Raw genomic sequence first — 27596 nt, forward strand, 5'->3', positions numbered from 1 at the left:
CCAATTCTTTGTCCGTGCCTTCACTTTAGTCCCTATTCTTTAAAATTGAACATCTCAGTCCTAAATCTTTCATAAATGGTTCATGCGAGGTCCTAAATCGGTCTGACCAGCGTTGACCCCTGCCACATCGACACTGGGGCCGAGGAGATAGACAGCTCACCCTACATATTTGCTAATAGGCCCTTGGGTTGTATTTCTTCCAAAATACGGTCCATGTTTCTGTCCCCACTCCTTTCTGACACGGTCGCTCCCTCACAGAACTCAAGGTCGTTCGATTCCGCGAGGCCGGCGTACATGTGGTCCCTACCTTCATTGGTGCATGGACACGAGGACGAGCTCGCCGGATTCATGCTCGACTAGGGCGCAGGCCACATAGTGAGGTCTTGCGTGCACACCTCGTCAGCGATTGTTGCGCTCCCGGCCAAAGAGTTCATCGAGGGGATCGACCGGCCCGGAGACGGTTGCTTGCGCATGGGTGTCGTAGCAGACCTGGGCGTCACGGTTGTCCTCATTGCGCGCAAGGGCAGCCTCCAGTCCACCCGCAGAGAAGCTCCATCACCGGCGACCATGCGCACCGGCTCATCCTCGCCTTTTGCTGGCGCAGTGCAATGACTAGAGGAGGTAGGTGTCCAGCTTTCTCCGCATTAGTCAAAGGAGGTGCTGGAGCAAGCTCGTGAGAGGGTCAAGCTTGCTCCGTCACGCGAGTCAGAGATCTAGAGCCGCCCAAGATTTAGAGAAGAGAGGGAAATGGATTGTGGCTTGGGAAGAAATATAAAGAAGGGGGCCGTTTTGCGAATTTGCAAGTCCAACCGGTAGCCTCCTTTGCCTCACTGTTGACGTGGCAGTGGTCAAACACCACGCAGGCAGGTCAACGTGAGTCACCCTGGCACAATTTGGTTGGATGCCACTTAATTAATTTTCCTCGTTGCTCGCCAGAACCAATTCAGTCCCTGTAGCCGCCGCCTCTTGAGAAAAGTCCTAGCCGCCCCTACTCAGCCTCCTCCATAGATCGGTTCCCCCTCCTCCGGCCGGCTTCGCCGGCGTCGGAAGGAGTGGGGAACCCGATCTATGAGTGGAGTTTTCAATAAAAGTAGTCTTTTCGGTAGTCTATGTTAGGTTTTTGGTCGTCGTTTTCTTGTTGGTTTCCCCGCAATGGAGATGGCATCGTACGCAATAAGTGATCTTCGGCCTTTCGTTCGACGACGAGATCTCCTTCCCGACGTTAATGGTGGTGCTTGAAAGATTACAATTATCTAGGTATGGGTGTTCGGATCTTACTTCGCCGGATCGATCTTGGATCTTTTCTCATGGTTGCCGCGAGGAGGATTATCCTCGCAGTTCTTGTCCCGATTGCTACGTCCTCGACAATGGTGATTCGTATTCTCGGCTCTCCATCAACGTCGACAAGGCAGATCGGTTTTTATTCCCTGACATACTGGTGTTGGTAGTCTTGCCGATGTTGATTGACTACTTTAATGGTTGCGCGCGTGCACGCAGCCTTGACATTGCTTCTCAAATTAAAATTATGGGAGAACCTTCGTTGGTATTTACAGGTCTATGGTTTGTTATCTATTTTTGGCTGCCTTCAGAAAAGTACATGATTATGTCTTGGAAGAAGAAAGAGTTTGAAGACCTCGAAGATTTGCTAGTATCTTTTAGACTTTATTTTGTAATCGCTGGAAACAGCTCGTGTATCTCTACCATGTACTATTTGTTATTATGAATATATGTGGTATTGATCGTCAAAAAAAAACTAAAGATTTAGGACTGAAATATTCAATTTTAAAGAATAGAGATTAAAGTGAAGGCACGGGTAAAGAATTAGGACCGGCCGTGCGGTTTACTCTTTCTTTTCTCATCGTCTTCTCTCCCGACCTCTCCCAATCAAGTCGCCGCCGTCACCTCCTTCCCTGGTACACCTGCACGCTGCTCCCCATCGCCGCCCGCCGCCTGCCGCCTGCTCCACCACCTATACCCTCATCCACGTAACCACGTTAACCACCGCCCAAGCCCCCCACTGACTTCTTACCCCACCTCCTCTTGCGCGGCCGCCGGCGCCTCCGCCTCCGCCGTACGCTCTCCTAGGCTGAAAGCCGAACGGCCCCAGGGAGAATAGACGCCCGCGGCGCGTTCGACGGAATGGCGGTTGAAGCCTGAACCCGGTGGAACCGACGCCAGCCCGCCCGCCCGCCACCTGTTCGACGGAATGCCCAAGAGGCGGCAGAAGCATGGCGAGGAAGCCACCGGCGGGAGCGGCGAGGATCTTATCAGCGCCCTGCCCGACGCTATCCTGCAGGTCGTGCTGTCGCTGCTGCCCTCGGACGAGACGGTGCGGACGTGCGTGCTCTCCCGGCGCTGGCGCCACCTCTGGAAGTCCACACCCGCATTACGCATCATCCAGGGCAGCGTCAGGTACAGGCGTGCCCTGAAGCAGAACAACTTCGTGAACTACCTCCTGCTCTTCCGTGACCGCCTGCCCTTAGATGAGTGTGAGATCAGTTACCGTGACCGATGTGGCAACGACGAATACACTGAGATATTCCGGTTCTCTGGTATGTGGATCGACTACGCCTTGTCACTGTGTCAAGCTCGGGTGCTCAAAGTCTGCATCCACAATGTGGGCATGCTCCTGATGCGTGGCAACTCGGCGTTCGTCTCAAAGTTCCTCAGGAGGCTGGAGCTTGCTGGTGTGATTTTGTGGCAACATGCTATAGACTTCTCAGGCTGCCCCAACCTGGAGGATCTGAATCTGCGCTCTTCCAGAATCTATGGCCCCAAGATGTCATCACAATCATTAAGACGTCTAAGCATCACCGGATGCACTTTAAATGTGGATGCCGGCTCCCGCATGAGTATTTCTGCCCCATCTCTCGTATCCTTGCAACTAGCTGATGTTGTTGGAAGGGCTCCTTTGCTTGAGAGCATGCCATCATTGGTAACAGCATTTATCAGGCTTGCTAACAGTTGTTTTGATACCTGTACACATGGAGCTTATGGGGATTGTGATGAATGTTCAGCCCATGATAATTATGGTGGCAGCAATGACTGTGTCATTCTCAAAGGCTTGTCAGGTGCCACCAGTTTAGAGTTGACGAGTATCAATCCTGATATGGTATGCTTGATCTTCTGCTTTTAACCCCAAAATCTCCTCTACTGGCTAGTGTTGCTTACCATATACCTTACAATTTGCACTGTTACCATGGGAAGTCTTTGGGTAACTATTTTTCATGAGCAAATCTACTAACTTTAATTCATGATAATGAATTGGGGTATATTATTTAGATTCATCACAGAGCCCTTACACTTTCAGTTTGTCAATTAGCTTGCCATTCAACTACATCATTGTGTTAGTTTCCATTAGATAGGGAGCTGAATGATCAAGTATATGTGTATGTGGTGGAATCAAATTAGATATGTGTGTGCAGACTGCAGAAGATAAGAAAGTTGGGAGATGCAGTGTAATTGAGCAACCTAGCTAAAAGAGAAAGCTACTGTTGCTAGAATTGGATATTGTAGCTATTGTTGAGTCTATGTTGTTCCAGATTTCGGTGATCATTGTAGTTGTAGTATGCAGTATTGTTATAGCACTCATTACTAAAATAAAATACATGGAACACATGGCTATTTAATCAAACAAACAGCCTTGCACATAAATTCTAGCATGCTACCATTGAGCAACCTAGCTAAATAAAAAGTTACTGTTATATTGTATCAGATATTGAGTTATATGTGGTTCCAGATTCCGCTGACCATTGTAATTGCTATGCATAGTATTGTTATAGAACTCATTACTACAACAATACATGAAACACATAGTTATTCGATCCAACAAAAAGCCCTTACACATAAATCCTAGCATGTCACCGTTGAACTGAGATTTTCCCACAGGAGTATCTAGGTCGGCAGATCAATGGACTCATAAGCATATAGGATTTTGGGCATATGGAAATAAAGCTTTGTAACCCCTTATTCGACCATAACTGTAGAATTACGATCATATGGTTATATTTTTAGGTGCATCCTCTAGGATTAATGTGGGAACTAGAAAGGAGTTTCGAATTAGTAAATATAAGATATAATATGATGTGTCATAATATGTCCGTCTTCTCCAGAAGATCACTCCTGACTTTTTCAGACTTACCAAATCTTATAGTCATTTTAATATTATTGGAGACGTGGAAGACTGCTCTCTAGTACTCCCAAATTTTGATTTTGATTTGTTCTTACAGTCTTACTTTTTGTGGCTGGTCCAGTTCGTTTTCAGAAAGGATCTGAAGCAGTGCCCTACATTTAGCATGCTAAGGACATTATTACTGAATGAGTGGTGTGTGGCGGCTGACTTCTGTGCACTAGTTTACTTTCTCCAGCACACGCCAGTTCTAGAGAAACTTATTCTTCAACTTCGACTTGATGAGGTATGTTATGCATATATTATAGCTTTGCCTTGTTGGAGATAGTATTTATCATTTATTGATCTGTGTAAAACATTTTGGTAGTTACAGACACAGAATTCCATGACAGAAACATATGCAAGCTGTAACCCAACAGTACAGTTCTTGGTATTGAAGCATCTCAAGGTAGTTGAAATCAGATGTCATAAGGAAGATGAGGTGGTTCGCCAGATTGTGAAAATCTTGAGTACCTTTGGAGTATCTTCTGATCAAATTGATGTCCAAGTTATCCAACATACCTACTTTTCTCCAAGTATGTTAACTGTTATTACTTTTCATGATCATGTGCATTTGCAATTTGCATTTAAAAATTTCTTGATGCTTACCATCACAAAGTAAGTTAACTATTATCAAACTGCATTCCTATGTTAATTGAAACATTTAAAAGCAGATATTTATCACATTTAGTGAAGAAAAGAAAACTTAGTCTTATCACATCCACATTAGTGATCCAATGCAAGGTTAAACTTAATACCAAGAAGTTGCATATCTATATCCTCTCACTGGCAGCTTCCTGTCCTTTGGCTGCAAATTCCAACAGAGCACCATCAATATCTAACATCCACATTGGTAGTCCTGTGTATTTAGGCCATTGATGCTGCGCTGTTATCAGCATAGGTGCAGAGGGTGCCTAACATCATCTTTTAGGATTGCCCATTCTGTCCGGAGGATGAAGACCTCGTTCACCTGCTTCTCTGTTGCCCATGGCTATCCCCGCTGCTCCGTGCATTGCAATTCTTTGTTCCGACATCAGTCTGCAGTCTGGAGGACGTTTGCGCGTCCCTTTGCCGCCCCTCTGTTCCACCTCCCACCATCTCTGCTAGGCATACACTCATCTTCCTCGTCCTTTGGGTTATGTGAAAGAGCCGCAACAGCATGGTCTTTGATTCTGTCGCCGTGTCTCCCTGTCAGCTCGCATTTGACCAGAGAAAGAGTGGTTTCAGAAGAGTACTTGTCTATTCCCAGTAGGAAACCTTGTTAGTGAATGTGGCACAAACCCAGTCCATCAATGTATAGGAATGACTGTCATGATAACAAGAGCTGATGCAATCTCACTTATCTGCATTAGATGCCACAACTTCCTATGATGTTGCATCTCTTCACTCGAGATATGAACACTGACCAAAGGGCAACTTTTATGCTCTTGTAGTGAAACTTAGTATGAGAGTGCCCTTTGGTTGTTTTTTAGACTGTCGGAAGGCAAAAATTTCAATCTATTAGAAGTTAACCCTCCGTTTCACTATAACTCATAACTCACTGTGCACACAAACATAGGAGACATTTAATCTGTCAGAGTATTTAAGTTGGGTGGATATAAAACAATGTGATTTGCTACACACTGATATATCACAATGGGTGAGTATTTGAAATGGAGAATCCTGAGGTTGTGGATGGGTATAATGAAACGGACTAGTAAGTAGTAACTCGTCCACCTTGTTTTGCAGTACTTGGATCAAGTTGCATCACGGTGCAAGTGTTTAGGCATTTCATGTATTGCAAGATCTAGTGTTCCCCACTCCAATGCTTATTATGTTCGTGTCATGTTTCTACAGGATTCAGTTTCGAGCAGACATAGATCCCGGGGTGATGATGGACCTTCGATCTCCTGATCACTTGGATATGTGTGTAAAAATATGCAGCTATGGGTTTGTACCTTATGTTTATCAGATGCTCTGTCAGTCTCCTTTCTTTCAATTCTGAGAGTAGCCGGGTGTCCATGTTAGCTCAGAATCATTATGCGGTAAATCGGATGTCGTGCTATCATATCGTAAGCTTGTTTACTTTTGGTTTGGATGGCTATTATGCAATAGTTGTCCAAGGTAAAATGTTTGACAGGTTCGCATTATTGTTTGTTATTCCAGAGGCCGTTCAACTTTCCAATCGAGTTACTCCGGAAGGTTCTTGCTTCTTGGATTAGTTCGACCGATTTTCCAAAGGGTCTGAGTTTAGAGCATCTCCACTCGTCCCCCCGACGAGGCCCCCGGCGAGCGTTTTTCCATCCGGACGGCGTAATTCGGCCCAGTCGCGCCCCCGGTTCCTCGTTTTCGTCCGGATTTGGGCCTAAATCCATCCGGCGATCCCACGCACCCCCCGGCCCCCCGGGGAGCTCTCGGGGACTCCGGACGAGTGAAAAGCGGGGAAGGGCCCGATCTGTCGGTGACTCGACGCACGAACCCCACCGCCACGTCGCTCAAAATCTCCCCCACCCCTCGTATCTCTCTCGCCGCCGGCACCACCCCGCCGGCTTGTTGCCCGAGTTGCGCCGCCACTCCTTCCCCACCTGCCTATATTCCGCCGTGTTTGGACGACGGTCTATCCGGCTGCTCTTCCGCCGGCCTGTTTTCCGGCCTGCTTGCTCGTCGTCGCTCGCGGCTCGGGTTGCCTCGACCACGCCCGTCAGGTGTTCGTCCATTTGCCTCGCCGGCCATGGACTCGGACGAAGAGGAGGAGCAGATGTTCGTCGAGCTTATGAAAGAAGAGATGGCAGCAGCCGCCCAAGACGAGGAGCACATGATGATCCTTGGTTGCTTGGCAAGCATGTACGCCGGACTGGCAACTCGTCGGCGTGGTGGGTCGGCACGAGGTCGCCGGAAGTGCAAGCCGAGACAGCGAATGGAGGGCTACCGCATGTTGTACGCCGACTACTTCGCCGACAATCCATTGCACGGTGAGAGTGTTTTCCGGCGTCGTTTCGGGATGAGCAGAAAGCTATTTACGGAAATTGTGTATGCCATCCGCCACTTTGATCCCTACTTCGGATGCAAGGCGGATTGCACTCGGTTTGGTTGGATTTTCGTCACCTGCAGAAGTGCACGGTGGCTATGAGGATGTCTGGCGTATGGAGCTCCCGGTGATACTGCGGATGACTATCTTCGCATGGCGGAGTCCACCGCCCTTGATTGTTTCTACCGGTTACGCAGGGCCGTCATAGCGGTGTTCGGGGACTATTACTTGAGATCACCCACCGTCGAAGACACTCGGAGGATCCTTGCAACAAATGAAGCTAGAGGTTTTCCGGGGATGCTTGGAAGCATTGACTGCATGCATTGGCAATGGAAGAACTGTCCGTTTGCGTGGCGAGGGAATGTACAAGGGTCACAAAAAAGGCTGCACTTGTGATACTTGAAGCAGTGGCTACCCATGATCTTTGGATTTGGCACTCTTTCTTTGGTATGCCTGGATCCAACAATGACATCAACGTCCTAAACTGCTCCCGGTCTTTTCCAAGCTTGTTGAGGGTCATGTCCCCCGGTGGACTATGTGATCAATGGTCGGCACTACAACAAAGGATACTACCTTGCAGACGGTATCTATCCAAAGTGGGCAACATTTGTGAAGACGATCTCCAACCCTAGCACCCCCAAACTTTGCGAGTTTGTCAAGAAACAAGAAGCTTGCCGAAAAGACGTCGAGCGAGCATTTGATGTCCTACAGCAGAGATTTGCTGTCGTCCGGTTCCCCGCTATGACTTGGTCCAAAGATCAGATGTGGGAGGTGATGAACTGCTGTGTGTGCCTACACAACATGATTATTGAAGATGAGCGAAAGCATCCGGTTCCTCCGACCGAGCAAGAAGCACCATATGAGAGAGAGGTCCTCTTGCACAGCCTAATCACCGAGTGCCTCCATCATGGGCCGCCTTCATTGCTATGCGCCGGGAGATTCGTGACTCTACAATGCACCAGCTCGCTGCAAGATGATCTGGTGGAGCACATATGGAGGCTCCGAGGCAACGCCAACGCCGACGCCAACTAGTCTGTCTTAATTTGTTTGAAAAATTGTGAAATTGTGTGCTTCATTTGTTTCAGCACTTGTTAAACATTGTACTTGTTATCGCCGAATTTGTTTCAGCAATTCTCGTCCTCTTGTTTGCCGAACTTGTTAAATTTTATGTTGAATTTGTTTGAAATATGTCAAATGGTCGAGGTTGGGGGTTTCCTGCCGGGGGGACGGCTGGAACTTCGGCGCTCCCCACGCCAAATCTTCATCCAATCCGGACGAAAATTTCGCCGGATTTGGACGTGGGGAGCGCCAACGAGTGGGGATGCTCTTATGTTGCCAACTTGCTTGTACTATTAAGGGCGTTTCCCAGGAGTGGATAAATTGAGGTCGAGCTACATGCAACCCTTTATTTTTAAAAATTAGAAAATCATATTTGTAAGTTGAAAAGAAATCATAAAAAAATAGTTGATTAGGCAATGATGAAATCTACAATCGTGCAAAATCTCAATGTGAATTTCATTATATTTTAGGCTGCACAAAAATAAAAATATGTGGATTTGAATATAGTGAATAGTGCACATTTCAAAATTATAAAACTTCTCAGATTTTTCATTTCCGTATAGCCTAGAATACAAAGAATTTCAGCTTATAGCATACATCATTGGCTACATTTAGATTTTTTTTTTCAATTTTTTTAAACTATAATTTTTTTTAAATAATGAGGTACACGTAGCTTGGCCTCCATTTGCAGGTTTTGCCTTCCCCCCACCTAGCTATATGTTTTTTAGATTGATTCGGTCGCCTGTGCTGTGTGGAGTGTGGACATTATTGTTTGCATTTGTTTCTCGAGACTGATCTGTTGTGCCTATTGGCAGAGTTTTCCGATTCGGAGCCATCTGTCGTGGTGGTCGAGGTGACTTGAACACCCGGATTGAAATCCATGTCGGTAAATGATAAGTGACTTGTCGCTACAATCAGGCCATTAATGGGAAGATCCTGTTGGGAGGCAAGTCCGTTCTGAGAACGGATATAAGAGCAACCCTAAAAGATCCAGTAGGAGCGCCACTTTACACCCCAAAAAAAAAAGTAGGAGCGCCACTTGCACTTTTGCATCTCTTTTTCATGGTAGGACGATTAACTATGCAGTAAGAAATTATTGGACCACCCCCGCGTCGCTCCTCTGGCGGCACAGGGGGAAACCCTAGCGCCGCCGCCTAGGCCGTCCCTCTCCCTCCCCCGCATCGCCGCCGCTGGAGGGGGTGCCGGCGAAGCCGCGCGCGCCTCAAGGATGGTGGTGGCGGGGCGGTTTTCTTCTCCGCCTCCTCTTCTTCCCCTCGCGTTCCCCGGTGCGGGGGCGCTGCTGGCGGCAGCGGTGGCTACGGGCGGGCACGCGGTGGCCCGATGGAGCTGCATCAGGAGGCCGGGGCGCTGCAGGCGGCAGCGGTGCATCTTTGCAGAGAAGCTTGTCCAACATCGTCTAAGATGGTTTGAGCATATTAATCGCCAGCGCATAGTGGACGGCTAAAGCGTGTTGATAATATCAAGAGAGGACGGGGTAGAACAAATTTGACTTGGGAGGAGTCTGTAAAGAGAGATCTGAAGGACTGGAGTATCACAAAAGAACTAGCAATGGACAGAGCCGCGTGGAAGCTTACTATCCATGTGCCAGAACCATGGGTTGGTTATGAGATCTTATGGGTTTCACCTTTACCCTACCCAACTTGTTTGGGAATAAAGGCTTTGTTGTTGTTGTTGGGTCCGCCGAAACCCATATCCGTCTATATTGATACGATATGTGTACGTCGCGTAGGGAAAAAAATGTCATGTGACCAGTTAAAGAATTCATCCACCTAAGTACCGCCTCACGTCGTGCATGCCTTGTTTTGAACAAAATCTGGTACACGCATGGGACCGTGTATACGTACAAAAACGAGGTACAACACAACGCGGGGCTTACGAGTCCTACAAGGCTATATAGACGGTGGACCTACATTAAAATTACAGTCCCGCTTACAAAGAAAGTACTCCCTCTGATCCGGAAAATGTGTCTGAACATGCTATTTGCAGAAAAATCCTTGCAGTTTTCTTTCCTTCAGCCCGCACTCCACCTGCGTTGAACACACGCAGGCACGCAGCACCTCACCCGCACCCTCTTCTTCCCCACCACATCCGCCTGAGTCACCCCCGCCGGCACCCGCCTGAGACATCCTCCCGTCGGGCCCCCGCATGTCCCGCAGATCCTCCCGCCGGCCGTCGCCTTCACACGAGGAATCAAGCTCGCAGTGCGTCGGCCTGTACAAAATCGATCTCCGGTAGGAACTCTAAATCGACCAGCACAGACGAGATTCGTGGCGCGTTGGACAGCAAGGTGAGCCGGCCATATGCGCGGCTGTTCGTGCGTGCCGGCGCCGTCCTCGATAGGCCCCAGCAGCGGAGAATTTTGCGCGGCGTTAGAGGGCGTCGAGCGGCGACGGGGGCCTTGATTGCGGTCAAGAACAGCGGCGTGCGGTCCAGGAGATAGCTGAATTTAGAAGGAGGTAATTGTAAAACGTAATTATACTATGGCTTCGGACACTTTTTTCGGATCGGAGGGAGTATGAAAAAATCTTCCACCGTTATTGTGTTTAACATGACCAGAATTTTTTCCGCGAAGCAGCACCGGAGGAGAAGTGGAGGGAGGGAGCCCGGCTGCCCTAACGACGCGCTCCCGAAATGCGTAGGGATGACTGAAGTCTCTCCATCGCTCCCCACCTGAAGTCCACACCTCCCCTAGTACAATACAGTCGCCGACGCCTCACGCACCACCTCCACCTACGCCATTCCCCGGAGTCGCCGCCCCCTGCTGCACGCCCCACTACCTCCACCCACGTAGGCCCCCCCACCGTATTCGGTATTCCTACCCCTCCGCCTTCTCCTCCCCTTGCGAGGCCGCCGTCGCCTCCGCCGTCGCTCCCTGGGCCATTAAGTCCAAGGACCCGGGAGAAACGACGCCCGCCCAGCGTTCGACGGAATGCTCACCTCAGCCTGAGAGGAGCAGCTGGTCTCTTTCGCCCAGTGGAGCCGACGCCCGCCACCTGTTCGACGGAATGCCGCCCAAGAGGTGCAAGCACAGCGCGGATGCTGCCACCGGCGAGGACATCCTCAGCGCCCTCCCTGACGCCATCCTCCAGGTCGTGCTCTCCTCTCTGCCCTCGGACGAGACGGTGCGGACGTGCGTGCTCTCTCGCCGCTGGCGCCACCTCTGGAAGTCCACGCCCGCCCTACGCGTCACCCGTGGCGGTGGCTGGAGCTTCATGGAGTGGGGGGCCTGCAAGGTGAACAACTTCGTCAACCAGCTGCTGCTGCGCTGCGACCGAGTGCCTCTAGACGAGTGCGAGATCAGCATTCCTTACGAGTTCCTCGACGACGACCGCGACGAGCTGTTCCAGTTCGTCGATGCATGGATCCGGCACGCCGTGTCACTTTGCAAAGCTCGGGTTCTTAAGGTCCGCATCCGTACTCAGAGCTACCTTCTGCCTCTTGTCAACCTGCCTTTCAGCTCGCAGTTCTTGACGAGGGTGGAGCTCACGGACGCGATTCTACGGTCCCGCTCTCTAGATTTCTCAGCCTGCCCTGCGCTGGAGGATCTCAGCATGCGCTCCTGCAATATTTGCGCCCGCAAGATCTTATCCCAAGCATTGAGACGTTTAAGCATCACCAGATGTGATTTCAGGTCGAATGCCCGCACTAGTGTTTCTACCCCGTGCCTTGTTTCCTTCAAGCTCAAACACATCCGTGGCAGGGCTCCTTTGCTTGAGAGCATGCCCTCGTTGATGACAGCGTTCGTCAGGCTTGACTACTCGTGTAACGATACCTGTAGACATAAAGCTTATGGTGATTGTGGTGATGATGGATGCTTTGCTCAATCTGCCGGCAGAAATAGGTCTGTGCTTCTCCAAGGCTTGTCAGCCGCCACCAACTTAGAGTTGACATGTGACCCGCAAGTGGTATGCTTTTTGCTCTTCTGCTCTAAATCTTAGTCTCCTGATGTTGCTTTTTTGTTTGCTGTGTACCTTGTTGTATGATCGTATCATCATCGACCTAAAGAAAAGAACAAACTAATATAGCCATATTAAATAAATTCCTTGTAATAAGGAGTTTAGCATTGTCATCATGTAGTCATTGGGTAATTACAATGAGGTACAGCAGCATTACTTGTTTGTCCAAACGTAGCACCTCCGGTTTAACCTTTTGAGCTAAGCAAGGGTGAAAGCGCAAGCAAGGTGCTACATGATTACCTGTCTGATGTGTGGCTCGCTTTGAGGGAAATATTGGCTTAGGTTGTTACAGATATAACTGGATTAGGACTCTAGAACGCACTTTATGAATCTCATTGTGTACAGCCTTAATATATTAGTTTTAAGTAACTATTTGGTATCAATAATGAATTTGACCATACTATGACTAAAAGGTGTTTTGATCTTGAAGTCTATGTATGTGGGGCATACTCTTCCAAACTGTAACTTTTGAAATTATACGATTTTAATTAACTAGCGAGTTATGTTAGTTAGGCCCAACAGTGTGGTCAACCTATGCAGGAGTCACTCTGCACCCACATGTCCAGACAGACATGGTAATTAGGAATCAAATTATTTTGGTAGATAGTGATAATCATGTTAGAAAAGATACCAGTTTATTTAGGACGTTAAAGATATAGTTAGTTACAAAAGTTGATAGACCATTTTTAGGCATACTGTGAGCCTTCCTTATAGAAGGGACACCATGTACTCCATCAATAGTTAAGCAATAAAAAATCCAAGTTCAAAGCCTCAGAGCCACTCTACACTGTCAGGGAAGAACACCGTCCTCGGGTAGGCAAGCGTCAGTGTCCTATCATTGTTCTTCAGGCCCTTACCGGCCCATGGTCGTATCATAGTTCTACAGAAGTTTTTGTGGTATCCCTAATTCAAATATATTTCGTAGATCAGAATTCAAGAAAAATATGTTACGTCTTATGAATATCTTCTGCTCTTCTCCATTTTAGACTATTTAATTAATACCTAGGAAGTCCATACTTTCAGTGTTATTGCGTATATGATCTAGTTTTGGGACTTCAGTTATTCTTACCACTTGTGCATGGTCCAGTTTATTTTCAGAAAGGATTCTAAAAAGTGCCCTACATTTACCATGCTAAAGACATTGGTACTCAATGATTGGTGTGTAGCTGCTGACTTAGGTGTATTAGTTCGCCTTCTCCAGCACACACCAGTTCTGGAGAATCTTACTCTCCAACTTCAACCTCGTGAGGTATATGTTTTTCTAAGTACTGCTTTTATATTGTTGAAGTCACCGCATGTTGTTGATTTACCTTGTATAAAATCTTTTGTTTGCTACATACTACAGGAATCTGTAGTTGAAACAGATGAAAGCTATAACCTAGCAGAACAGCTGTTGTTACTGAAGCATCTAAAGGTAGTTGAAATCAAATGTTATAAGGAAGATGAGGTGGTTCACAAAATAGTATCAATCCTGAGTACCTTTGGAGTACTTCCTGAGCAAATTGACATTGAACAAAATTTCTTTCGGGCTCCAGAAAGTAAGTTTAACATTATCACCTTTCATGATTCATTGATTCTCATGTTTGTGTTGACTGCACTATCTAAAAGCCAGAACAATGAAAAACTATCATGTAACTTAGACAAAGTAGTTTAGATAATCATTTTAGCTTAGAGCTTTAAAAGTAGACATTCCACACATTCGTTCAAAAAGTTCTTACTATGGTTATCAAGGTGTTGCCTTGGTGTCCATCTGCCCTAGACAGAAATTGGGGAACATACTCTTGAGATTTGGAGTCTGAAGAACGAAAATGGCGGTGTCAGAGCCAGGGATGGGCAGGTCTGGTGGTGTTCCATGTGCCGATGGTGGCTGGCACTTGGTAGTGACGACCCTGTTGCCTCCCAGCACTCTGGCAAGCATCCTGTGTTCCTGCCGCACTCTTACTTCTGCCTTTGCTTATCTTCCCTGATTTACCATGGTGTCATCTACATTAGTGATCCTTAGCAGGCTATTCATACTGGCCTCTTCTTAGCATAGGGTTAGATGGCATCCAACAGCAGGCCTGGCGGTTGCCTCATTCCCCTGGACAAGAGTAATTATACGCTTCTTGAATACTGAAGTACTCTTAGACTGGTGGATATGGGCCCTTATACAATTTGTCAAAGTGAGTGCTTAGTAGACCATACTAATAAAATCCCGCACCATCGGAAGAGGGCTTTTTAGACAATATAGACGCTGTACTGTTAGTGTAAATTATAATTGTTGCATTTGAGGCAAGAATTCTGTATAAAGTGGATCCTTGTTTAAAGGGATTAAGGATCCATTTGTCCTTCTTATAATGAATAATGAGACATCTTAACATGAGGCGGTCTTTTGCAGTTTTAAAGATCGGAAAATCGTCAAATGGTAACCTCACAACACGGGCTATCAAACTATAAGCCAGTCTATCTGTCCAATTACATTTTAGCAACAACAGATCCTCCTAACTTTGGAATAATTGGATCAGGTTTCATGCTGGTCCAAGCATTGATGCATTTACAGCATTACAATCACTAATGCTCTCCCATACTCACTGTGTCATGTTATGTTTCTCCAGGCTGCAGTTTTGAGTTCTCAGATTAAGGTGCAAGCTGTGATGGATGATGGATCTACTACATCTTATCATTTAGAATGTTGTTGCTGGAACCTGCAGCCATGGGTTTGCTGTCTTCTGCGTTTTTGGATTTTATGTATCAGTCCGGTTGTATCAGGAAGTGTATAAGCCGCAATGACTTTATGGATCCAGTTCGATGTTGCTCTGTGCACTTATATGTGATGTTTTTATTTACCGAACCTTAGTCTTGCATCTAAACTGAATCACTTTGCTTGAAGCACTTGTCCTACTTTTGGGGATGTGATGTGTTGTCTACTTGCTGTTACTATTATTGACGATTAAGGATTGTATTTGATAGAATGTAAGAATAGATCGTTATTTTGCTCAGTCTGACTTGTTCATATGGTTGTATGTTTGGTACTCCCAGCAGGATCTAGCAGGCGAACTACCAAAGACTTAGAGCCTCCCTATGAGCTCCCTATGAGGCCCCGGTAACTTTTTTTCCATCCGGACGACGAAAAATGGTCCAGTTGCGTCTCCGGATCCTCGTTTTCGCTCGGATTTGGGCTTTCATCCATTCGGCGAGTCCATGTTATCCCTGGCTCCCTCGGGACGCGCTCGGAGGGTCCGGAGGAAACAAAAGCGCGAGGAACATCGAGGAAAGTTCCCGCGCCTGGTGGTCCCGACTCCTCATCGCATCGTCCTCATCGCATCGTCTTCCGCGCGCGCCTATTAAGCAATGGTGGGCTACGGCGACGGTGAACAACGGCTTCGAGTGGCGGTCTCTGCACCAATATGGGAGGCGAGGCTGCTGCACATGGCGGGCTACCCGGCGCCTTCGGACTTCCGCGCGCCCGGAGGCTGGCGCCTGAGCGCGGGGGGCGTCCCAATCCCGCCACCGCCAGTGGGAGGCGACACCCTCGACACCGAGATCGACGCAGTGATCGAAACCCTCAGCGACGAGCAGCGCGCCGAGCCGAGATTCTTCCCCAATAACTATGTCGCGTGGAACGACTTCTTCCGGTGCAGCTACAAACGCGAGATCGCCGCCTATGACGGACCTCCCCCTCCTCCAGCGCGCAACAATGCCACTAGCCGCCGCTGTTGGTGGAGCGCGCCGGGCCGCACCCTCGAAAACATGCTCGCGCACATCGAGGGCGGCAACTATCCCATCCTGGGGATGCCGCCGGCGGCGGCATTGCCTTCCCTGTCGCACCGACACGGGAGCTCGTGGATGCCGCGATGGATGGCATCCTCGTCGTCGTCCGGGTCGGCGTCGAGGTCGGCATCCCGCTCCTGCGGGTCGGCTCCTCCAGCAGCGACGCCGAGGACGACAGTGAAGAAGGAGCCGGTGTCGCCACCGCCGACCAAAGGGTGCAGCAACGGCGCCCTCGTCATCCACGAGGGGGCGCGCTCCTCGTCGTCACCGGCGTGCGGCCGCTAGAGGAAGCCGAAGGAGGACGCAGCGGTTGCAGTTGCGTCTGACCTCACCGGCGAGGAGGCCGCGCGGGCCGAGGACGCGACGGTCCGCGAAGCGATCGTGAGGTCCCTCCAAGACCTCGTCCCCGCCGACAACACCCTGTCGATGGACACGGCGCTCGCCTGGTCCAGGCAGGACTGGGAGTGGGAGGAGGCGGAGCAGCAGCGGCGGCTGCTGGACCTGGTGGCCGCGCCGCGCCACTCATCAAGCTGGAGGACTCCAGCGAGGATGAGTGGTACCGGCTGACATCGTCGCCGCCACGCCACGGTGACCCTCGGCAGGGGTCCAGCCGTTGGGCCCCCGGCCAGAGCAGTAGCCAGCAGGCGCCGCCACCCCAGGACGGCGGCGACTCCAGCGACAACGACGACGGCGAATACACGGCGTTCTACCGCCATTTCGGCATGTAGAACGTCGTGTTTTAAGGTTAGTTTATGTTTCCCTCCAGCCGAATTCAAATATATTACGAATTCGGCCTTATATATGTAGGAACTCGCCTATATATATTAAATATCCCGAAATTTCACCTAAGTTTGAACGTTTTTTGTCTGTTTATGTTTGAATTTGAGTCTATATTCATTTTTTCTCCTGGGCTCGCCGCTCGGAAAATATGCCTCCCCAAACTGAACTTTACATCCATCCGGCGCTATGCTAAATAGAGCCGGATTTTGGACTGGAGAGCCCAACGACTGGAGATGCTATTAAAGGGAGCAGGTGGGTGTGTGGCTCCTCAACCTAATCTTTTTTCAAACTTCCCCCCTCCCAACTTTTGGTCCATATCTCAAGAGAAAATTTCATGTGCAGCATTTTCTCTATACAATTTTTTTTTGAAACTTGCGCTACTTAATCTAACATGTAGAATATTTTTCACAGACATTGGTACATACTCCAAAGATTATTTTTGTATAAAACATTTTGTGTGTTTTCTATTACGATTTCTACACACTAATCGACACACCTAGCTTCCCCGGTAGGCAGAATTCCTCAACTCCCTAAAAGAAAAGGAGATTTGAGTTCTCAAGCCCAAGCTTAGATTTTATTTCTTGTATGGTTTTATAGTAATGCAAAGAAAATTCACATTCAGGAAACATATATACAGTATGTGTTTTGCTAATACCAAATTGATCTTTACGCAAGGGCTATGGGTCATAGTTCGATCCTGAATGGACGAATCTGAAGCTAAACTTTTCTTCACATTAAGAAACTAAACTCTTGCATCAAACAATACATTTGAATTTCATTCAGAGCTCGTTTGGTATCCATCATTTGGGCCTGGAATCCTGGAATTCATTTTAGAATTCTACAGGTGGGCTATTTGATTGCCACAAAATTGGGCCATCATTTCATTTGGGAATTCCACCAAAATAAGACCACGAGTAAACACAATTCCCGAGTGAGACCCGTCATTCGCGTTTCTCTCGTTCCCCGTCCCCCGTACATATTTGGTGGATAGTCTCTATTGGCACAAAGGATGAAGAAGAAGTGGGTTCTAAAGCAAATAAACATATGATTGGGATACTCCTTTGTAATGTAGCAGTCTACCTGGAACTTATTTAAACTATGAAACTTGTTTAAACTCTGGAACTTGTGATGTGCAACTTATTTAAACTCTGGAACTTGTATTTATTAAGTTGATGTATTTATGTTTTATGGACTAGAATTTGGAAACTTGGATGATATGTGGATTATGATCTATGTTTCGGTATTTTGTAGAATGTTTTAAGGATAAAACTTTATGAGAAATACTTGTTGCAATCACATGATGCATGCGTTTTTATTTTAGTACATGGAAGTCATTTACAAATTCAATATTGAATTCTATTGTCATTTGCAATTCCTGTGACAACCAAATAAGTGTCTATTTCTGGAATTACAATGTAAATGAAATGAATGCATGGATTCATTTCAAAATGCTACAAATGAAATGAATTCCTGGATACCAAACGAGCTCTCATAGAATTTTGCTTTATCTGTAAACCATGATTTGTTTCCATCACCAAATATGGAGTAGAAATAATCGTTTGATGATGCAACCATTTCTTTGCCGCAGAGTCACTCCACTTAATCCAGAGGAACACAATATTTCTAGCGTGATGAAAAATACTACGTTTTTGGCGTGATGAAAATGGTTTTCGTGTTTGGTAAAAGTATCATTTTGGCATGTCTTGTCAAATGAATGGTATCGCTGTCCGCCATAACTTTTCCCTCTGCTCGCCGAGGCTTATTAATGGAGGACGCAGGCCGGCGCTTGACTCTTCTCCTCCTCGTCTTGCTCTCTCCCTCCGTCCCCCGAACTACTAACTCGCCGGAGAGGGGTTTGAATATCTGCGCAAGGGAGCTTCTCTGATGCTCGGAGAAACGAGCGCTGGCCGGAGTGCACCGTCTGGGGAGTAGAGGTCTCAAGCCTTCCGCACCGCGGCCGCCGGCGTCCACTAGACCCGAGGTACTACAGCAAGAATACTGGATCTTGCCCACGTCTTCCGCCTGGTTGCTCTGTCTGATTCCGCCCCCGCAGCTTGGCTGCTCCGGCGCGGGCCAGCTCTTCGACGGAATGGCTGAGAGGTCCGAAGACGCCGGAGTCAGGAACCCGGATCTGGACGGCGGCGAGGACTACATCGGCGCCCTCCCGGACGTGCTCCTCCAGCAGGTGCTGTCGCTCCTGCCCTCTCGCGAGGCCGTGCGGACGTGCGTGCTCGCCGCCCGCTGGCGCACGCTCTGGAAGGCCGTGCCCTCCATCCGTATCAACTCTGCCGGCGAGATATACCGCAACCCTCTGGCGCTGAGCATGTTTGCCAATTACCTGCTTCTCCTCCGCGACCGGACGGCCCTGCATGAATGCGAGATCAACTCGTACTACGGCGGGGACACCGAGGAGGCGTTCCGCTACATCGAGCTCTGGATGCGTTATGCTGTGTCGTGCCAAGCTCGGGTGCTCCGGGTTCATGTCAAAAATGAGCTCAAGGACCTGTGTCTGTCAAACGTGTCTCTTCTCACCCAGCACCTGGCAAGGCTGGAGCTCTGCAGCGTTGAGGTTCCTGGATTTTTCGGGCTGCCCGGCACTGAAGGTCTTGAAGATGGAACATTGCACGATAAACGCCGGGAGGATCTCGTCACTATCGCTAAGCCATCTCATCATCTGCTATGGAAGTTTTATGTCCAATGGCCGCACTCGCATCTCTGCCCCAAGTCTTGTTACCTTGGAACTAGACGAGTTTATGGGTTATACTCCTCTGCTTGAGCCTATGCCGTCACTGATAAGGGCATTTCTCAGGTTTGGAGAAACCTGTCGTGATCGTTGTGATAACGGTAATTTCTTTGGGGACTGTGGCAGTCAGTTTTGTGGTGGTTGCTCCTATAGTAAGTACTATTACGGCAATCACGATTGTGTGCTTCTTCAAGGTTTATCGGGGATAAAGAATTTAGAGTTAATAAGTCAATCTCAATTGGTATGCCTGCATTTTTCCTTACTACTGTACTGTTGTTCTTTGCCATCTGGTACACCTGTTCTTCAAATCAGTTTATGGTTCTTACCAGTTCTCACTTTAAATTGCTAGTGTACCCATAAAGACATGCATTTTTTAAAGAATTGGCTGTATGCTCTACTTGCAAACCTCACTAAACCTGAAACTTGAAAAATCAGTTGTGGGGTATAAACATCTGAATCTGCCAACACTTAAATCACCTATGGGAAAATAATAACCGCACAAAAACATATACATATTAAATTAACACTTCTGAAATTGTATATTGAATAGTTCTTTAATCATCTTTATTTTCTCCAGTTTATCGGCAGGATGGATTTTAAATGGCACGTTATGTTTAGCCAGTTGAAAACATTGTTGCTTAGTGAGTGGTGTATGGCTGCAGACTTCAGTGGACTAATTTACTTTGTCCAGCACTCGCCAGTTCTAGAGAGGCTTACCCTTCATCTTAAATATTATGAGGTATATGATACTCAAGAATTATAGATTTTTTTCTTTGAAGTTATTTCCATGTGTTGTTGATTAATTTCAGTAAAATATTTTGTTTGCTGCAGGAAGAATCTGCGATCGAAACAGAAGAAAGCTACAACCCAAGGTCACGATTCTTGGTATCGAAGCATCTAAAGGTAGTTGAAATCAAATGTCGCAAGGAAGACGAAACAATTCACCAGATTGTAAAGATCCTTGGTACCCATGGAGTACCTCCTGAGCGCATTAACATCAAGCCGAATTTCCATGATTATGGCCTCGGGTGTAAGTAACTAACTACACATTTTACTATATTATGTTTATGTAATATGCATGCATGTCCTTCAATTAGCATTGGGAAAAATTATTGATTAATTTAGAAAATTTAACTTTGAACTTCGCATTACTTAAAAATTGGAAAAGTAAGCATCCATCATTTAGTGAATCTAGAAATGAGGAAGTTTCTATTGGACTGTTACGTCACATCCACCTAACATATATCAGTAAATATCTAAAGCTAAGCACTAGCATCATTTGGACTTAATTTACCATTTTGTGCTACTTATCATGAATACCCAATATCAACCTTATTGACCCCATCTCTCAGGCAACAACTACAGCCGCGTCAGGTGCTTGTTGGCTGTTATATCATGCCTATATTGTTGTCACTTGTGAGAGGATAATGTTTGATTAGCATAGCAATCACAGTTATGTACCAAATTAGTCCATATTATATTATATTATTATAATGAGATAGTTTTGCCTTGAGGTGCTCTTAGTTTTCTTTGAGGACAAGGGCGGTTGTCAATTAATAGAGCGCCCGTCTAGCATTCACATAACTAGAACAAGCTTTTATGTGGGCCAATCATCCAATTGAGTTTTGTATAAAATATTTTCTGCATTTACTGTGGCCTTTCCATTTCTGTGATTGTACCTTCCCATTTTTTGGTGTGGCCTTTCATAACTTGCATCTTTTATTCTTTATACAGGTTTCAGTTTTGAGTAAAAGTAGTTCAGCTAGTCAACTAGTATCTTGCTCATTTGCACTGAATGCCACTAAATTTGGTGCCGTGAGGTTGCTGCGTTCTGTCTACCGGGGTTGGATCATGCGCCTCTCTGTTCCTTTCTGAAGAACTCAATATAGAATTTCTTATGTGAGTTGCTTGGATGCACTAGTGTACATCTAAATAGATTTCTTGTTTCCTGAACTTGATATCTGGTCTGAACGGATTTCCGTCTTGGACATCTGAGTTTTAGTTAGTTGTTTCAGGACTTATCTAGCACTATAACTTATGTTGATATGTATTGTACTATGAAGTAAACTTTGATGATGCTTAAAGATGTTTTGCAGACTATGTATTTACCTGAAAATATTTGGCAACGCTCAGGGGATGCGAATAGATTGGAGTTCTTTGGTGGATAGTAAATTCATGGGAAAATATTGAACACTTAAAAAAATCTATTTTTATTTTTTGACAGTGTACATATTTGTGTCTTTTACATGTCTGCAAATTTTCTTGTAGAGAAAACATGTGCTGTGTTGTGGAAAAATATTACACTGTAAAAAGCAATTTCCGAGCACAAAATTATCTTTTTTGCACAGGTTACAAAAAATATAATATTTTCTTTATACTTTGTGGGAACATAGGACATGAAGATGTAGATGTGATAATTTTCTATGTATTCTTTTATATGTAAAAAAACCTTTATAAAAGCAGGAGCATATGCTCTTGGACACCGTTTTGAATTTCCAAATCTTGACATAAAATAAAATGCAGAAACATTTTACTACATGATTTCATCGATAGAAAGAGTGGAGTTGAAAAGGTACAGGATACTACATGAACCACTACTAGAAAATTGCCTGTTAGTGGTGCACCTAAAATGGTTAGCGGTGGCGTACCATGGTGCGCCACTCCTAAGTGTTAGTAGGTGCGCCACTACTAACAATTTGGTGTGCCACTGTTAACCCTTCTTAGTGCGCCACTACTAATCTTTAGGGTGTTAACCCTGCTTAGTGCACCACTACTAATCTTTATGGTGCGCCACTAGTAAATTTTGAAATTTGAATCTGGATCCAGCACCATGTTTTCGTGATTTCTTTGCTCGTCGTTTTACTTGTTTTTGTTTTTTTGAATTATTTGTTCCACTCATCTAGCACCAATTTTTTTGCTCTTTTGTTTTTCCAATTAGAAGGGCCATGAGAGAGGTTGGAGGATGAAGAAGAGAGAGAGGAGAGGATGGAAAGGAAAGAGGATGGTGAGGAGAGAAGAGGATGGAGAATGGATGAGAAGAGATGAGAGAAGATGAAGGAGGAGAGGAGGGTCACTGGAGTGCTTGGAGGAGAGGAGGAAGGGGCGCTGGAGTGGAGTAGAGGAAGGAGGAGAGGAGGAAGGGGCACTGGTGACATAGGAGGTTTGCGATTCTAAGCGGGCTATGATGACCTTTTCATGTGCAATTTGTTGAGTTGTCTTCTCGCTCAAAGCATTTTCAGCGACATGGAGCCTTTTCCGAAGATCTCCAACAGAGGCAACGTCTTGCTCAGCTTTCTTCCGAGCTTTTTCGCTTTGATCAAGCTTGACAGCAAGATCATCAGCGTGTTTGTTAGCTTTGGCAAGGGCCTCTGGCAGAAGGAGAAGTTGTAGGAATGTTAAGTCAAAATACAATACAGTCTAGTCAAGGCTGCAGGAAGCAAGGTTTACCTTTCAAATCTTCGACAGTATCACGGTACCCAATAAATTGAGTACCGAGATTGATGAAATGTTTCATCAGAGGTTGCAAAGAGAAAGTCGACAAATAAGCTCAAATGGGAAAACCTTGACAAACGATAAACAATATAGGTGCAAGAAAACTTACATCATCCAAGGAAGGAGTCGTCGAACTCCCAGCTAAAAAGTCGTGGCTCTCGCCAAGCCCAATCCTTGGTTTTTTCGGTGAAGGAGCTCGGGGGCTGGCGACCGGAGTCGACATTTCCCTATCTTGATGGCGGGAAGGTGAAGGTTCCTCAGTAGCACGCCGTGCTTCCGAAAGAACTAAAGTATTCGATGTGCTCGTCGGAGCCGTCATATTAGCAGCAGGTTCTTCTTCTTCCTCGCCACTATCAAGGAAGAAAAGTGAGAATGTTCACACGAAATATGCAACCATAGGAAGCAGCGTAACTTACGAGCTAACGATAGCATCCTCGTAAGGGCAGAAGGCACTTTCCTCCTCGGGGGAAGTTTCCTCGACAGGTGACCCACTGGGTTTTGAGGTGCCGGAATCCTCGACTTCACCCCTTTTTCTCTTGTTCCTTGGAGAAATAGCGGAAGGAAGAGAGCGTGTTGATTCATAAGCTTCTGATTTAGTCTCTTTCTCGGAGGAAGCCGCGGATTTGTTAGATGCATCGACTTCACTCTCGAAAGGAGTAGATTCTTGCGGGTCGTCGTGGACAATGGCTCGTTCTTCTACTTCTCCGCCTTCGCGAAGGGGAGGAAGAGAAGCCGAGACTTGATGGTTCTACAGGGACAAGTATATAAACAAATACACAAAACATAAACAATATAGAGCAGTCGAAAAAGAGAAGAGCAACTCGAAGGAAATGTCATTTAACTTGGGAAGGGGGTGGCTGCCGTTGTATGACTCCACCCGATAGGAGGTTGGAACCTCATCTTTCTTGCTCAACGAAGAAAAGCGTCGAATAAGCTTTTCCAGGTCCTTCACGGCAAGGTCCTTGGAAATGCGATCAACGTCTTCCTTGCCAGCATACATCCAAAGAGGATTTTTGCGAGCCTGCAGAGGCTGCACCCTGATCCTAAGGAAATACGCGGTAATCTGAATACCCGACAGTTCTTTACCGTGGGTATTCTGGAGTTGGTGGATGCGTTTCATAAAAGCGTCGGTAGCTGTTCTTTTTTCGGCAGAAGCTTCAGCGTCCTAGGACCGGCGTCTGATGATTTTTGCGGCACCATCAAAAGGAGCAATGTTGTATTCCTGATTGCCGACAGATTCATCTTTGATGTACAACCACCTCTTGGGCCATCCTTGGACGGAATCGGGGAACTTGACATCAAAGTAATCTATGTCGGGTCGGACGCAAATGCATACGCCGCCTACATTATAGACAACGTTGCGAGAGTTGTTGCGCCGGAGATAAAAGATACGCTTCCACGGGCCCCGATGGGGATGGGTCCCGAGAAAGCATTCGTAGAGGGTGATAAAGAGGGAGATGTGGAGGATGGAATTTGAGGTAAGCTGGTGCAGCTGAATTCCATAAACAAATAGAAGTCCACGAAGAAATTCATGGACGGGGGTGGAGAGACCGCGGATAAGATGGTCAACGAAGGTTACCCGATATCCGATTCGAGGCTTTGGAGCGCTCTCGTCACCGGGGAAGATGAGGGAGTCCTCCTTTGGCGCCAAGCCAAGCTTCTTGAGGCTCCTCTTGTCCTGGTTTGAGAGCTTGGATCTCTCTCATCCGGAGATCTCCACATCCTCCATAGCAGCAGTGGTCTTTGGAGCAGAGTGCTTGGCTAGCCTTAAGCGTGGAGGCATGGAGCGAGTGATACGTCTCAAACGTATCTATAATTTCTTATGTTCCACGCTACTTTTATGATGATACTCACATGTTTTATACACATTATATGTCATTATTATGCGTTTTCCGGAACTAACCTATTGACGAGATGCCGAAGTGCCAGTCCCTGTTTTCTGCTGTTTTTGGTTTCAGAAATTCTAGTAAGGAAATATTCTCGGAATTGGACGAAATCAACGCCTAGTATCTTATAATTCCACGAAGCTTCCAGAACACCGGAGAGGCACCAGAGGGGAGCCCTGGGGGCCCCACACAGGGTGGCGGCGCGGCCCAAGGGGGGCGCCCCCCTATTGTGTGGCGGCTCCGTAACCCCTCCGACTCCGCCTCTTCGCCTATAAGAAGCCCCCTGACCTAAATCTTCGATACGAATAAGCCACGATACGAGAAAAGTTCCAGAGCCGCCGCCATCGCGAAGCCAAGATCTGGGGGACAGGAGTCTCTGTTCCGGCACGCTACCGGGACGGGGAAGTGCCCCCGGAAGGCATCTCCATCGACGCTGCTGTCTCCCATGAGGAGGGAGTAGTTCTCCATCGAGGCTAAGAGCTGTACCGGTAGCTATGTGGTTAATCTCTCTCCCATGTACTTCAATACAATGATCTCATGAGCTGCCTTACATGATTGAGATTCATATGAGCTTTGTATCACTATTCATCTATGTGCTACTCTAGTGATGTTATTAAAGTACTCTATTCCTCCTCCATGATGTAATGGTGACAGTGTGTGCATCATGTAGTACTTGGCGTAGTTTATGATTGTGATCTCTTGTAGATTATGAAGTTAACTATTACTATGATAGTATTGATGTGATCTATTCCTCCTTTCATAGCTTGATGGTGACAAGTGTGCATGCTATGTTAGTACTCGGTATAATTGCGTTGGTCTATCATGCACTCTAAGGTTATTTAAATATGAACATCGAATGTTGTGGAGCTTGTTAACTCCGGCATTGAGGTGCTCTTGTAGCCCTACACAATTAATGGTGTTTGTCATCCAACAAGAGAGTGTAGAGTGGTTTTATTATGTGATCAATGTTGAGAGTGTCCACTAGTGAAAGTATGATCCCTAGGCCTTGTTTCCAAATACTGCAATCATCATTTATTTCTTGTTTTATCGCATCTTTACTTCTCGCAATATTACTACCATCAATCGCACGCCGACAAGCTATTTTCTGGCGCCGTTACTACTGCTCATATTAATTCATACTACTTGTATTTCACTATCTCTTCGCCGAACTAGTGCACCTATACATCTGACAAGTTTATTAGGTGTGTTGGGGACACAAGAGACTTCTTGTATCGTGATTGCAGGGTTGCTTGAGAGGGATATCTTTGACCTCTTCCTTCCTGAGTTCGATAAACCTTGGGTGATTCACTTAAGGGAAACTTGCTGCTGTTCTACAAACCTCTGCTCTTGGAGGCCCAACACTGTCTACAGGAATAGAAGCGTGCGTAGACATCAGCGAGCTTTGGCGGAAAAAGAGAGTGTTTGGCGGCGCAGGTGAGCGGAGCTTGAGGATGGCAATGGCGAAGGAGAGAGAGAGAGGAGACTTGAACGGCGCAGCGAAGGGGAAAAAATAAGGAAGAAGACGATGGTTTATAGGAACGGATTGATTCATCGCACCGTTAAATGGAAAGGAAATGGATTTGATGCCTTCCACATGTTTACAAGGGCAAATGAGTCTTTTTACTTTGAGGTAACTAAACATGCGCTACATCACGCGTGCCAGAAAAAGCGGAGGACGTGTGTCCCCACTTGCGTAACGTGTCAAACGACACAGTGTTAAGGACCCACAGGTCAGTGACATGATAGAACCCACTGAAGGAGATATGCCCTAGAGGCAATAATAAAGTGGTTATTATTTATATCTTTATGTTTATGATAAATGTTTATATATCATGCTATAATTGTATTAACCGAAACATTAGTACATGTGTGATATGTAGACAAACAAGAAGTCCCTAGTATGCCTCTTAAACTAGCTTGTTGATTAATGGATGATTAGTTTCATAATCATGAACATTGGATGTTATTAATAACAAGGTTATATCATTATATGAATGATGTAATGGACACACCCAATTAAGCGTAGCATAAGATCTCGTCATTAAGTTATTTGCTATAATGAATATGGAATACAATATCAAGTTGATTATTGATCTATCATATATGTGTTGTTTATGTTCTTGCATGCTCTCCGTTGCTAGTAGAGGCTGCGGCCAAGTTGATACTTGACTCCAAGAGGAAGTATTTATGCTTTCGATAGTGGGTTCATGCCTCCATTGAATCTGGGACAGGTGAAAGTTCTAAGGTTGTGGATGTGCTGTTGCCACTAGGGATAAAACATCAATGCTTTGTCTAAGGATATTTGTGTTGATTACATTACGCACCATACTTAATGCAATTATGCATTGTTTGCAACTTAATACTGGAAGGGGTGCGGATGCTAACCCGAAGGTGGACTTTTTAGGCATAGATGCAAGCTGGATAGCGATCTATGTACTTTGTCGTAATGCCCTGATTAAATATAGTAGTCATCGTGATATGTATGTGCATTGTTATGCCCTCTCTATTTGTCAATTTCTCAACTGTAATTTGTTCACCCAACATGCTATTTCTTATTGGAGAGACACCACTAGTGAACTGTGGACCCCGGTCCATTCTTTTACATCTGAAATACAATCCTACGCAAACTCGTTCTTTGTTGTTCTTCGCAAACAAACATCATTCTCCACACCATACGTTTAATACTTTGTTCTGACAAGCCGGTGAGATTGACAACCTCCTTTGTTAAGTTGGG

General features: G+C 46.5%; 3 protein-coding genes across 4 annotated transcripts; all 3 read left to right on the forward strand.

Moving 5' to 3' along the window:
* The first annotated feature begins 2068 nt into the window (after positions 1-2068).
* On the forward strand, positions 2069-6215 carry LOC124699676 (MEIOTIC F-BOX protein MOF-like). 2 transcript variants are annotated; one of them, XM_047231937.1, is made up of 4 exons: positions 2069-3112; positions 4254-4415; positions 4497-4704; positions 6005-6215. In XM_047231937.1, exons 1-4 carry the CDS (start codon positions 2207-2209, stop codon positions 6025-6027), a joined length of 1299 nt encoding a protein of 432 aa, XP_047087893.1. In that variant the 5' UTR covers positions 2069-2206; the 3' UTR covers positions 6028-6215. The 2 variants fall into 2 exon arrangements, with proteins under 2 accessions (XP_047087893.1, XP_047087895.1); XM_047231939.1 differs by having other exon boundaries at positions 2080-3112; positions 4503-4704.
* Positions 6216-13303: 7088 nt separating this feature from the next.
* On the forward strand, positions 13304-14965 carry LOC124699677. Its single transcript, XM_047231940.1, has 3 exons — positions 13304-13460; positions 13557-13749; positions 14806-14965. The coding sequence occupies exons 1-3, from the start codon at positions 13341-13343 to the stop codon at positions 14829-14831; spliced, it is 339 nt and encodes a 112-aa protein (XP_047087896.1). The 5' UTR covers positions 13304-13340; the 3' UTR covers positions 14832-14965.
* A 4626-nt stretch (positions 14966-19591) lies between these two features.
* LOC124699678 lies at positions 19592-21616 on the forward strand. Its single transcript, XM_047231941.1, has 4 exons — positions 19592-19725; positions 20062-20223; positions 20316-20514; positions 21219-21616. The coding sequence occupies exons 2-4, from the start codon at positions 20074-20076 to the stop codon at positions 21233-21235; spliced, it is 366 nt and encodes a 121-aa protein (XP_047087897.1). The 5' UTR covers positions 19592-19725; positions 20062-20073; the 3' UTR covers positions 21236-21616.
* Positions 21617-27596: the final 5980 nt, after the last annotated feature.

The sequence above is a fragment of the Lolium rigidum genome, chromosome 3 (genome assembly GCF_022539505.1).
Source record: "Lolium rigidum isolate FL_2022 chromosome 3, APGP_CSIRO_Lrig_0.1, whole genome shotgun sequence".
NCBI lineage: Eukaryota > Viridiplantae > Streptophyta > Magnoliopsida > Poales > Poaceae > Lolium > Lolium rigidum.

What these genes read in the sequence shown, in the direction of transcription:
- LOC124699676 (XM_047231937.1), top strand. Translation starts at nt 2,207, where the DNA reads ATGCCCAAGAGGCGGCAGAAGCATGGCGAGGAAGCCACCGGCGGGAGC. An exon ending in CGAGTATCAATCCTGATATG is followed by an intron (nt 3,113 to 4,253) that starts GTATGCTTGATC and finishes TGGCTGGTCCAG; the next exon opens with TTCGTTTTCAGAAAGGATCT. An exon ending in TTCAACTTCGACTTGATGAG is followed by an intron (nt 4,416 to 4,496) that starts GTATGTTATGCA and finishes ACATTTTGGTAG; the next exon opens with TTACAGACACAGAATTCCAT.
- LOC124699678 (XM_047231941.1), top strand. Translation starts at nt 20,074, where the DNA reads ATGGATTTTAAATGGCACGTTATGTTTAGCCAGTTGAAAACATTGTTG. An exon ending in TTCATCTTAAATATTATGAG is followed by an intron (nt 20,224 to 20,315) that starts GTATATGATACT and finishes TGTTTGCTGCAG; the next exon opens with GAAGAATCTGCGATCGAAAC.
- LOC124699677 (XM_047231940.1), top strand. Translation starts at nt 13,341, where the DNA reads ATGCTAAAGACATTGGTACTCAATGATTGGTGTGTAGCTGCTGACTTA. An exon ending in TCCAACTTCAACCTCGTGAG is followed by an intron (nt 13,461 to 13,556) that starts GTATATGTTTTT and finishes TACATACTACAG; the next exon opens with GAATCTGTAGTTGAAACAGA. An exon ending in TTTCTTTCGGGCTCCAGAAA is followed by an intron (nt 13,750 to 14,805) that starts GTAAGTTTAACA and finishes ATGTTTCTCCAG; the next exon opens with GCTGCAGTTTTGAGTTCTCA.